The 13286-nt window shown below is 33.0% G+C and overlaps 2 protein-coding genes across 2 annotated transcripts; one reads left to right on the plus strand and one right to left on the minus strand.

Moving 5' to 3' along the window:
* Window positions 1-791: 791 nt before the first annotated feature.
* Window positions 792-10100, plus strand: LOC116004670 (GABA transporter 1-like). Its single transcript, XM_031244811.1, has 7 exons — window positions 792-1014; window positions 2052-2282; window positions 8368-8465; window positions 8656-8842; window positions 9023-9153; window positions 9276-9509; window positions 9612-10100. The coding sequence occupies exons 1-7, from the start codon at window positions 903-905 to the stop codon at window positions 9990-9992; spliced, it is 1374 nt and encodes a 457-aa protein (XP_031100671.1). The 5' UTR covers window positions 792-902; the 3' UTR covers window positions 9993-10100.
* A 432-nt stretch (window positions 10101-10532) lies between these two features.
* LOC116005095 (uncharacterized protein C227.17c-like) lies at window positions 10533-12772 on the minus strand. Its single transcript, XM_031245337.1, has 3 exons — window positions 12629-12772; window positions 12347-12465; window positions 10533-10876 (listed from the first exon to the last, which is right to left on the minus strand). Exons 1-3 carry the CDS (start codon window positions 12699-12701, stop codon window positions 10757-10759), a joined length of 312 nt encoding a protein of 103 aa, XP_031101197.1. The 5' UTR covers window positions 12702-12772; the 3' UTR covers window positions 10533-10756.
* Between the last annotated feature and the right edge of the window lie 514 nt (window positions 12773-13286).

A 13286-nucleotide genomic window follows, 5' to 3' on the forward strand; every position in this document is an offset into this window, starting at 1 on the left:
AATGAAGTCACCTAACCCATGCATACCATTAAGAGCACCCCTATCAGGAGTGATTTCTTGGTTCATGTCAGAGTTTATTGTGAGTTGGATGAGAGATAGAAGAAGATAGAGAAGAATGAGCTCTCTCTGCAAATGTTGGGGTTATTTCAGAATTATGGGCCCCACTGAGTACACAATCAGCCACATAACGCGTGCGTGATGCGGTAGTTATGCGCCCAGCGGGCGCGTGTACTGCACGCGCCCGCTTTGGTGCGCCTAACTTTCTATTTTTTTTAAATTTTTTCTTTAAAATTATATTTGTTTTATTTTTTTTCCTTCTCCCCCATTTTCTCTTTTCTAATCACACTTACAAAAACTTCTCAAATACCGCGAAAAGACTCTATTGATAAGGATGCTCTAATGTTTCTTCTGTCATTTTGATATTGTCTTGTCAAAGTTGAATTTAATGAATTAAATAGATAAATAGTGTATATATATATGTCTTGTCAAAGTTGAATTTAATGAAGTAAATAGATAAATAGTGTGTATATATATATTGGGTTTATCGATGCAAACCCCACTCATCTTTCGAGTATGTGAGTAAACCCTAGTCCTGGCAAATGAGACGGTTTTGAACTCAGGACCTCACGACCGCGAGTGCGATGCAAACCCTAGCCCTGGCAAATGAGACGGTTTTGAACTCAGGACCTCACGACCGCGAGTGTCTTGGTCTTGCCACTCAGGCTGCCCTTACGAGCTATATATATATACACAACCTCCACCCACCCACCCCCGATACATATGACAAATCAAAGATTCTTCCTACTCCTCAACCCACAAAAGATTAAGTAGCTTTACTCCTCCCCTCCTATATATTGGCTGGAGAGAGAGAGATAGTGATTGGAAAGATAGAGAGAAAAGAAATGGGCACCATGGTTGGTCCTGATGAATATTCCTCAGCAGAGAGTGTCGGAGATGATGCCCAGAAGGAAGTAGATCAAGATGCCGGTGCCCTCTTTGTCCTTAAATCTAAAGGTACGTACCTCACTTTTACTTTTACTGCAAAAATTCAGCAATTTAATTAATTAAACCTCAGCTTCATCGTCTTAATTTCCATCTTATTATGTCCTCCGGCCTGTCCTCGTGTACATGGCAAATTATACAATTGACCAAATATACCTTACATTATAGACCCTGATCCAAAAATAGCATTCAGATTCTGTAGTTGTAGTTGACACATTCTATATCTACAGTTGAAAGTTTTTTTTATCTATAGTTATCATATTTTGTGTCAACAATTATTAATTCATTTGTTTAATGTATAGAAATGGTTAACTGTCTTAATTGAATGTACAGAATTTTTGTATAAGAGTTTACAATACAATATGAACCCTGATCCATAGTATGATAATTTCATATACATACAGAATTTTTGTATCAGAGTTTACCACGATGTTCTTAGCTATGTTCCACAACAAACATTAATAATGGAGTTACTATACCTCCTGCCAAAGCTTAAGGCCTTCCATATAATCATTAATTTGAATGATCAGTCTTAGCAGGCTGCTTCTATATTTCAAAAAGTGGGTCCACAGTATTACTACTGCAGCTAGTGCTGATTGTGTCACGGCCCGCACTCAATCAATTTATCCCATAGTTGGCATGTGATTTACGAGCTATTATACCAGAGTACATAAAATTTATTCACTCAATACAAATTGAGTAATGACGATTACGAGTTGCATTTAAATTAATTACTTCTTTAGTGTAATTTACGAGTTATTAGATTATAGCAGAATTTATTCCGTGTATATCATCTCATTCAGGAATAGTGATTTTGAATTTTTCTAGCCATCCAAAAAAAATATGTTTCAATTTTTACTTTTTACTTTTTTTTCTTTCTTTTGGTCTTTCCTAATAAATTAGTGTTGTAACAGATAATTAAGACCATTCATGTTAATAACTTTTACTTATTCAGTGAATCAAGTGTAAAGAGAAATATAATATTAATATAATCTGTCAGACAATGAATAATATAATTTAATTTATTGATTGCAAATAATAAATTGCAGGATCATGGTGGCACTGTGGATACCACTTGACGACGTCAATAGTTGCGCCGCCGCTACTGAGTCTACCGTTTGCTTTTGCACTGCTGGGATGGGCGGCCGGAATCGTGTGCCTCGTCGTCGGCGCCGCCGTCACTTTCTATTCCTACAACCTAATGTCACAAGTTCTTGAACACAATGCTCAAAAGGGGCGCCGCCTCCTCCGCTTTCGGGACATGGCCACTCATATCATGGGTAATTTACATTAATTATTTGGGAATAAGGGTCAAATAGGCCACCGAACTACACACGAAATTGCAATTAGGTAATCGAACTCAAAAACAATGCAATTGGGTCCCTGAACTACACAAATTCATGCAAATTAATCCAAAGTAACTTATTGACTTGATCATCGGGTTATCAACTTTAAAAATAATATTTTAAATTAATTAATTAAAATTAAAAAAAAAAAACAACAACGACAACAAACAGGAACAAGTCAATTGGGTCCTTTTTTAAATTTTAAATTTTAAATTTAATTTTAATTAAGTATTTTATTTAAAATTATTTTAAAATATTATTTTTAAAGTTGGTAACCGGAAGATCAAGTCAAACAAGTCACTTTGGGTTAATTTGCATGAATTTGTGTAGTTCAGGGACCTAATTGCATTGTTTTTGAGTTCAATGGCCTAACTACAGTTTTGTGTGTAGTTCAATGGCCTATTTGACCCTTATTCCAATTATTTGTATGTGGTGGCCTAATAATATATATTTATATGATATTATATTCACATCATAGCTTAATTTGCATAAGTTCGACACTTAAATACATCAATTTGAGACATTTAAGATCATTTCTATCTATATTATTGGAAAATACATTTTTTTTTTAAATCTTAATTTTGAGCCGTTGATCTATTTTAGATAAACGACTCATATCTCACCGTATTTTTCACCTAGGAGAGCGTGAACCATCCCATATATATATATATATATATAACATTAAAATACCCCTTTAATAAGTAAAATTCTAATGGTGTTTAACAATTATATTGCTCCAAGGATAAAAACTATATTTTTAAAAAATGTTAGGTGATATATTACAATGGCAAAAAATTAAAAATTAAAATGATTGGTATAAAGTAATTGAGGGACTAAAAATTTATTTTCTCATATATTAATATTTCGATTATAGTACTCCGTGTATTAATTTTAGATATTATTTAGATGAGGTTTTTAATTCCCTGAATTTATGGTGATAGTAGTGTGAGTATTAAATGCATGATTAATGACTTAATGTGATGTACAATAACAAAACGTACAATATTGACCACATTTTTTGGGCTTTGAGCCTTTGAATATTAATGGCAAGTGGTATGTGTCGACAGCAGCACCATGACTTATCAACTAGTAAACGTAATGCAACTTGTACGATTTTCAAAATTAGGCAATTTTTTTTTAAAAAAAAATAAAAATTATTGCAGATTACTTCTTATATTTTGTGCGAATTACTCCTTCCAATCCATTTTATTTGTTTTGTTCAGTTAACAAGATTTGACTGAAATTATTTTTAATTTAATTTTTTTTAATATTTAAGTTTAGTATTAGTATACAAAATTTATATATTTAGAAACTACCGTAAACAAATAAATTTTGAATATATATATGAGATTCAAAATTCATGTTACACTATGTATCAATATGGGTGTGGGTACAATATCTCTGGATGATCCTCTGATTCTTCAATTGATGTCTTGACGCTCCATTGAAGGCCCCCCAGATCTCTAGTGGCTTGATCTTCAAAGAAGAACTTATATGTTTGTTCTTCTGAAGGGCCTTCGGGTTCAAATGGCTTGATTGTTTGTTCTTCTGAAGGGCCTTCGGGTTCAAATGGCTTGATCTTCAATTGGAGATTTTGATCAATATGATAGGCATGGAGGAGCTTTGGACTTTCAAGGTCATGGGGCTTTTATTTTCATGATCATGATCTCTAATTCTCTAAATAAGCTTCAAGCTATTTCTATGACTTTTCCTAGGATGAATACATAGAAATAAAATGTCCTATTTATAGCTGTAAGATAAAGAGTTTTGATAAATTCAAACTCTTTTGATATTATCTAATTAACAAATTAGATAATATCAATATTATCCAAATACATTTAAATATACTAATATTAAAAAAATAACAATATTTAGCAAATTTTCAGTGTCAACAAATGCCCCCTCGAGACTTGCTTGTACGCCACTTGAGAGCATATACCACTCGAAAGTATGTAGTGCAAGTAAGTCTCGACACTACAGTTAAGATATAATAAGGCCGTTTTGACTCGTGCCAAGGAGCATGATATGAGGCCGTTTTTACTCGTGCTAAGGAGATATAAGGACGTTTTAACTCGTGCCAAGGAGTATCATTTAGCTTCCTCCATTTCAAATTTCATATGGGGTTTGCCCCCATATCGATGCCTATGAAGAGATGAGAGGCAGAGCTGTCCCACTGGGCGTGCCAATTTGTAAACAAATAAATTTTGAATATATATATGGGATTCAAAATTCATGTTACAATATGTATCAATATGGGTGTGGGTACAATATCTCTGGATGATCCTCTGATTCTTCAATTGATGTCTTGACGTTCCATTGAAGGCCCCCCAGATCTCTAGTGGCTTGATCTTCAAAGAAGAACTTATATGTTTGTTCTTCTGAAGGGCCTTCGGGTTCAAATGGCTTGATCTTCAATTGGAGATTTTGATCAATATGATAGGCATGGAGGAGCTTTGGACTTTCAAGGTCATGGGGCTTTTGCTTTTATTTTCATGATCATGATCTCTAATTCTCTAAATAAGCTTCAAGCTATTTCTATGATTTTTCCTAGGATGAATACATAGAAATAAAAGGTCCTATTTATAGCTGTAAGATAAAGAGTTTTGATAAATTCAAACTCTTTTGATATTATCTAATTAACAAATTAGATAATATCAATATTATCCAAATACATTTAAATATACTAATATTAAAAAAAATAACAATATTTAGCAAATTTTCAGTGTTAACAAATTTGTAAACAAATAAATTTTGAATATATATATGGGATTCAAAATTCATGTTACAATATGTATCAATATAGGTGTGGGTACAATATCTCTGGATGATCCTCTGATTCTTCAATTGATGTCTTGACGCTCCATTGAAGGCCCCCGGATCTTTAGTGGCTTGATCTTCAAAGAAGAACTTATATGTTTGTTCTTCTGAAGGGCCTCCGAGTTCAAATGGCTTGATCTTCAATTGGAGATTTTGATCAATATGATAGGCATGGAGGAGCTTTGGACTTTCAAGGTCATGGGGCTTTTGCTTTTATTTTCATGATCATGATCTCTAATTCTCTAAATAAGCTTCAAGCTATTTCTATGATTTTTCCTAGGATGAATACATAGAAATAAAAGGTCCTATTTATAGCTGTAAGATAAAGAGTTTTGATAAATTCAAACTCTTTTGATATTATCTAATTAACAAATTAGATAATATCAATATTATCCAAATACATTTAAATATACTAATATTAAAAAAATAACAATATTTAGCAAATTTTCAGTGTCAACAACTACATTAAAAGTATTTTAAACACAAAAAATCAAATTTAAAAATAATTAAAAACTACAAAAAATAAACAAAGAAGAAAGAATTAGTTTGACCAATAAATAGTAAGTAGTACATGAAATGGGACATAATGAATATTATTTAAAAGGAGTTAATTCTATTTTTGGTATTAGATTTATAGGTGACAATTCACTTTAAGTCCTTTTTTATTAGAACATCCATTTTTAGTCCTAATATTATTGTTGCATGACCATTTTTGGTCCTTTATCAACAAAATATATTAAATATCGTTAAATACAATGGCATTTCGGTTTTCAAATATGGATTTAAAAAAAATAAACATAAAAAGTATAGCGGTTCAACCTACTTTGTATAAAAAAGATTAAAATGTCTTTGTGTTTAATGACATTTCAACGATTTGGTTGAAAGAGGACTAAAAATGGTCATGCCACAATAATACTAGGACTAAATGAGGATGTTCTAATAAAAAAGGACTAAAAGTGGACTGTCACCTATAAATCTATGACAAAAAATATAATTAACTCTATTTAAAAGCAATGTTTATTTAGTGCACATCGTCAGATAGTGACAACAAGTGACATCTAAATATTTGAACTAAGATTTTAAACTTATTTAGTCCACTGAGTCGACTCGGTATATTCCTAATAAGTTAGGGTGCGAGCTAAGGATTTAAAGGTCTTTCATGAGACGGCTTGACTCATCGATATTAATAATAATATTTAAAATTTTAATTTCATATTGAATTTTAGCATTTGAAAATTTTAAACTTGCTACTAATTAATTTTGTTTTAAATTATTTAGACTCGTTATTAACTTTAAATTTTTGTATTAATATTTGTTTAAAATGTTTAAGGTTATTTTATTATTCAATTATTATTAACTTTTGAAATAGTTTTTAAATTTATTTTTTAAAGAATTTGGCTGGCTAGACCGCAGGCTTTAGCAGAGTAGGGCAAGTGCATTTTCTAGTCCCAACTCATATAACATGTCAACCCGCACCGTTAACCCCGAGGACCCGTTTGGTTTGCGAAAAATATTTTAAGGGAAATGGAAGTAAAATTACATGGAAAAGTAGTTATTCGGGAGATGAATTTCATTGTTTAGTTGGGAAAAAAAAATTATTGAGAATATTAATACCGTTGTTTAGTTGGATTTAGAATTATAAAGAATAATGAGTATAAAAACCTATATACCCCTACAAATTTAAAAAATTAATAATAATTAATAAATAACACAAGGGGTAAAATAGTCCATCCACAACTTTTTCTTCCCATCTTCCATGAAAAACAAAATCCATTCCTCAAATTTGAGGAATTCATTTTCCAATGAAAAATGAATTTCATAAACCAAACACAAGAAATGAGCATTTTCCATGATTTGAGGATAACATTTTTCTTAGAAATGTTTTTCCTCCCAACCAAATAAACCCGGATAGTATTGCATGAGACTGGCATGAGATACAAATGCAAAAGCAATATATAAATACTCCGTAATAAAGACTTGGTTTCAAAAATAAAAATAAAAACTTTAAAAGAAGAGTTGAGGTAATTATGTATAATTTTAAAATTCATGTTTGACTTATTTTAACTTTTATACTTTTTTTTAATACTATTCACTCTTATACAATGTAATATCTGTTCATACATACTTTCTCAACCTATTAAAGCACAAATAGTTAAACTTGTGACCTCTCATTTGAGAGAGCCACAATTATACTGCTTGACTATAAGATTTTTGACAATTTTTATACTTATTTATTATTCCGCTTAGCCAAAAGTTTGACTAATCATTTTTAGTACGAGCCTAACTTTTGGCCAACTTTGACTAAATCTTTGTTTTATAAATGAGTGCAATGTGAGCAAATTGTCAAGCCGCAAGTTTAAAACAAAAACTAATAATTAGTTAGGGAGAAGAAGAAAACAAAAACTAATACTCGTAATAATAATATAATAATTAGGTTTAGTAGTTAGTAGTAGTTGTGGTAATTGTGTAATACAAGAAAAATGTCTTTTAATCTTCCGACATTATTGGACTTTTGGTTATTTTAATATCATATTGAAAAACATGTTATTTGATTTATGAGAACGTTCGCAGCGTTATCTGAAGGTCTGCTTTGCATAAAATTCATTTTGAGCAAAAGTGTTTTGTCAGAATAAAAATTTAAATTGATAATGAGGTTACCACTTTATTATTTTATAAAAAAAATAAAAATTGTCAAATAAGCACATTAAGTCTATGAAATAGTGCAATTAAGTACAGCAAAAAAATTATAATGAGGTATTCTAAATTGATAAAATAGTTCAATTAGGTCATAATTTTGCAGCCATGGTTGTCTTGTACATTGACGGATTGTTGTTCTTCAATGGAAGCAATCATTGGCCTTCAAGCCTTCAACAATGGTCGGTGTTTTTTTAAAAATAAATTTTAAAAATAAAATTTTGTATGCGTAAGATCCAATTAAGCATCAAGACACCACGTGCTAACTTAGTCAGTGTCATATCAGTCGTGACATACTGAATAGATAAAATTAAGGTCTAATTGCACTATTTTGTTGATATAAGTATGTCATTTCATCCTTTTTAGAAGCTCCAATTGCACTATTTATTAAAGGACCAGTTTGATACTAATATATATATATATATATATATATATATATATATATATATATATATATATATATATAATACTTAACACAAGTTAAGAATGTGAAAATGAAATTGGGCAGGGCCAAGATGGGGCAGATACTTCGTAGGCCCAATTCAACTGCTGGTATGCTATGGTGCAGTGATTGGCAATACTTTGCTTGGAGGACAATGCCTCAAGGTTTGTCACCAAAATTTTATATTACATAAACAATATTATTCCATCAATTTTGGCATAGTTCTTAAATACACTAATGTTACTTAAATGCATTAAATTTTCTTGGAATCAGAAGCAAAATACTGTAAATTTGAGTGCATATAATATAATACGGAGTACAATATAATGTTTTGTTTTTGTTGATGAAATTCAGACAATTTATCTGCTGTGGAATCCAAATGGGAGCATGAAGCTGTACGAATTTGTGACTATATTTGGGGTGGTGATGTTGATTTTGGCTCAAATGCCATCTTTTCACTCGCTAAGATACATCAACTTGGTTTCTTTGATTCTCAGCCTATGTTACAGTGCCTGTGCCACTGTTGGTTCTATCTATATTGGTATGTTTTCTTACCATGACTTGTGAGTTTTGAGCTTGAACTTAGAATCTTATATGAATAGCGTAATCAATATTGGAAAATTTTTGAAATGATGCTCTGAATTCGACTCTTGTGAATGGAATAGCCGGTATTGACTAATTAAACTCATATTTGGTAAAAATCTGCATTATATTTTATCAGGAGTTTCATCCAAGGGACCAAGGAGGGATTACTCTCTTAATGGCGATAATGAAACACGTATTTTTGGCATATTCAATGCGGTGGCTATCATCGCCACAACATATGGGAATGGCATCATTCCAGAAATTCAGGTCACCTTTATCACAAAGTTTTAAATTCGAATCTTGTGAATGAAGCAATAATTAGGTACTTACCCCGGTCTTGAATTAGTATACTGGAATGCCTTGAAATGATCGAAAGTGTTAATTTACAGGCAACATTGGCTCCACCCGTGAAAGGGAAGATGTTCAAAGGACTGTGTATTTGTTATGCAGTAGTGTTATCAACATTCTTCAGTGTTGCCATTTCTGGGTATTGGGCATTTGGGAACCAATCTAAGGGACTAATTCTCAGCAACTTCACAGAAAATGGCAAAAATTTGGTTCCCAAAGCTTTCATTTTCATCACCAATCTCTTTACCATTATGCAACTCTCCGCTGTAGCTGTGGTAAGAATAATGTATTCTGTTATACTGATTTTTCGATAACATATTCTGTTTCAATTAAAAATTTAGGCGGGTACTGATTTTTCAATGTTTTGGCTATGAAAGGTGTACTTGCAACCAACAAATGAAATGTTGGAAAGAATGTTTGGAGATCCAAAGAGTGGAGAATTCTCTAGCAGGAACGTGATTCCCAGAGTGATATCACGATCATTATCTGTTGTGGTGGCGACTACGATAGCTGCAATGCTACCATTTTTTGGAGACATAAATGCAGTAATTGGTGCATTTGGGTTTATGCCGCTGGATTTTGTGTTGCCTGTGGTTTTCTTCAACTCAACCTTCAAACCTTCCAAGAGGAGTGTTGTTTTCTGGTTAAATTTGAGTATAGCTGTGGTGTTTTCCATCTTGGGAGTCATAGCAGCAGTTGCTGCAGTTAGACAGATTATCCTAGATGCTAAAACCTTTCGATTATTCGCTAATGTTTGATTCAAACAATAAAAGGGTTTGCTACCCACCAAGGACTCACTATTTATAATTTGAGTTGAGAAGAATTTTGTTTTTGGGTGGCGAAGAAAATTTACAGCCACTTCCAGAGAATATGCATTAGATAAACCCTGCCTTGTGATCCTAACTAACAAAGAACTACAAGGATGTAAACCAACCAAGGTTGTTCATACTCAAACTAAGAAGGCCTAGTATTAGCTCAAGCCTCGAGGAGTGACTGGGGCCAAGTCCAAATGGGTGGACCAGGGGTCCAGGATCAACCCTCTACAAGGCAGTTCTGATCTGGTTTGGAAAGTCCTAGCTCCTAGACCAGATCCTGTTACACTGTTAGCTCCAAGCCGGTTCAAGATTAGTTCAATCCGGAACTAGCCTGTGGCCCCCTCTATTCAGTACAATCTAAAAAATTAGTTGAGTTCTACCCCGTAAAAATCGACACCTTAAAATTTCCTTATAATTAAATATGCTTATCCTATTAGTTGGCTGGTTGTGTTCATCATAAGAGTTTAGCCCACCTCAACAACATAAACAATGTTCACTGAAATAATATATTGAAATAATCATTGGGAATTCCATAAATTAAATTCCTTACCTCAAAAAATTCGGAATCAGTTGACCAGATGATATGGCTAACCCATAACCTCACCAGTAACTAATCATTAAATTGCTTTGGTAAATCATTGTAATTATTGCTTGAAGCTCTGAATGGGAAAAAGAAGAATCAATAACTGACCAGTAGTTTGTGTATTTTACTCATCTTCATATATGTGCATATGCCCATAGAGTTTTTGCCAGTGAGATGCTGCTTCTTCTGGTGTCCGAAAAGACCATATGTGAGGCTTGGTTTTCTCCCGCTTTTCCAAAATTTCCTGTTTCATGAAACCCAAGAATAAGGAGCGATAATATCACATATTCAGAAAGTTTATATAATGGAATATGCAGTTAAAATGGATATTCCCCAATAAATTTCAGACCAGAGTAGTGATGTGGGATTGTTTTAAGCCTTGCAATGAATCAACTGTAAACATAAAATTCCATTGTGTATATGCTTTGGGGTAAAGATGTAAAGTATGTCAACCCAATTGAAAATTTTAAGTGTTACAGCCAGGAGAGGAAAAATTATTCCTAATCCAAAATCATGGTCCAATACTAAGAAGCTATTCAGTACATGGACACAGTTTGAAAATCCTGTACATATAGGTAGGTACAACTGTTCTCTGACTCCAACCATTGGACAGTGTATTGTAGCATGTTAACCTACAAATAGCATGGCTCTTACAAACTCTATTCTAGTCCTGGACACCTAGCAAATGGGGCTATCTTCAGGCAGCTTGTGATAAAAGGACTTGCACTGTATTCCAGCTCACCCAAATTTGAACAAGCACAGTTTGCATATTCTTAAGAGCATCACATGCACACTCGAGACTTTAAAATTTTTTTTTTGAGAATCAAATCTCAAAATCGTGGTTCCAAAGTGCCATTCGCCCATAGGAGTTAATTTGCAGTATCCAACAACGATGGCCAGTGACATAAAAACGCTCAATGGGCAAAGTGGTCCCTAACTCCAAACAAGTCAAAATCCCATCAAGAAAGGTTTACTAGCTCAATCACATAACATGTTAAGGAAAATAAAGAAGCTCCCCCTCAGCTTACATCATATTAAGGACAGGGTCCCCGGGAAGTAGGAGAAAAAATCCTCACCAAAAGGTTTACTAGCGCAAGTATGCAGCCGCTAAGGAAACAAAAGGTCACCCTGACTAGGCACAGAACAAAAAATAGCACCCCACAACACATTTGCCTTCATGTAAGACAACCATCAACACCAGAAAGATACTTATTCTAATGGTATAAAACACAAAAGAAGGGTAAGTGTGATACTATCTGTCTATCCCATATCAGCTCCAAAAGAGATTGTGGAATGTAACTTAAGTTGGGGACAAACCTCCACTCTTGAGCTAGCTAGCTTTGTAGTAGAATTAGAGTCTTGGCTTAAGTAAAGTACCGTATTAATGAAATTCTATATTATATCACCTTGTCCAGAAAATATCTTACAACCCTAAACCTGCTTTTAGGCAACTAGTGCAACACCAGGAGGGGATTGATCTCAAAGGTAACCTAAGAGTTGAGAAAAAGCAAAGACCTAAACAACACAGCACAAGCTAGCTAGCTAGCAAGCAACCATATAACCTTCCAATAAAAATGATCCAAACAATTTCTAAGCTACCATTTCTGTTTTAAATGAAATTAATGCAGTTTTGGTTGCATTCTGTGTGCACTATATCCCTTCTCTAAGACAAATCGATAGTTTAAAAACTTTAAACAGTAAAATGAAAGCATACCTCCACTTCAGCTTGGCGTTTAGTTTTTAGAGTCAAGCAATCATAAAGGGCACTCCATTTATCAGAACAGTTGTCGAGGTTACCGAGCCTATAGTACTGCTGCATTTGATGGACTGGAGCTGCCACAACGTAATGAAATTCCCAATTAGAGAAATTGAAATTGTCTCAGATATTGATCCGTATTATAATCTCAAGATATCAAATCTCATAAAAACTCCCTAAAATTCAACTCTAATCAGAATATAGGAAAACGATTCTCCGCATGGGAAGAAAATAGCATACTGTAGCAGAACCAGAGTGCATCGAAACAGGCTGAGCACGATAGCTTTCGCCGCGCTTCCTTCTCCGACCCCATTACACTCTACTCTCTCCTCCGATGCCAAACTTGGTGTTGTTCGGACTCCGGTTGTTTATTCTTCTCTAGGGTCTTTTTTTTTTTTTTAATAACACAACTTTCTAGTAAATTATAAATAAAAATGTTACTACATTCCCTTTCAAAATTTATATTTTAATATTATTATTATTATTATTATTATTATTATTATTATTATTATTTTGATTTCTATTGACTCGGTTACAATGTAGTCTCTGCTCATAGCTACTTTCTCAACCTATTGAAACACAAAAAGTCAACAGATGCTTACACTGAGCCCGAACCCACTCCCTTCCACATGGGAGTTAAAAGCATAATTTTTGTGCTAAAATATCATTAATTTTAATATTATTTGATTGAACTAATTTTATATCTCAAAAAATAATCGCGGTTAAAGCATAATTTTTGTGCTAAAATATCATTAATTCAATTCTTATTATTACAAATTCTCATATCAAAATGTCACAAATTTAATTTTTGTTAACAACTTTCAATCAAATCTATCGCACATGCTTTTTCACTTGTGTTGTCGCTATGGTTTCCCCATTTCTCTCTCACAAAAACAAA

This window comes from Ipomoea triloba, chromosome 14, assembly GCF_003576645.1.
Source record: "Ipomoea triloba cultivar NCNSP0323 chromosome 14, ASM357664v1".
NCBI classification, from domain to species: domain Eukaryota; kingdom Viridiplantae; phylum Streptophyta; class Magnoliopsida; order Solanales; family Convolvulaceae; genus Ipomoea; species Ipomoea triloba.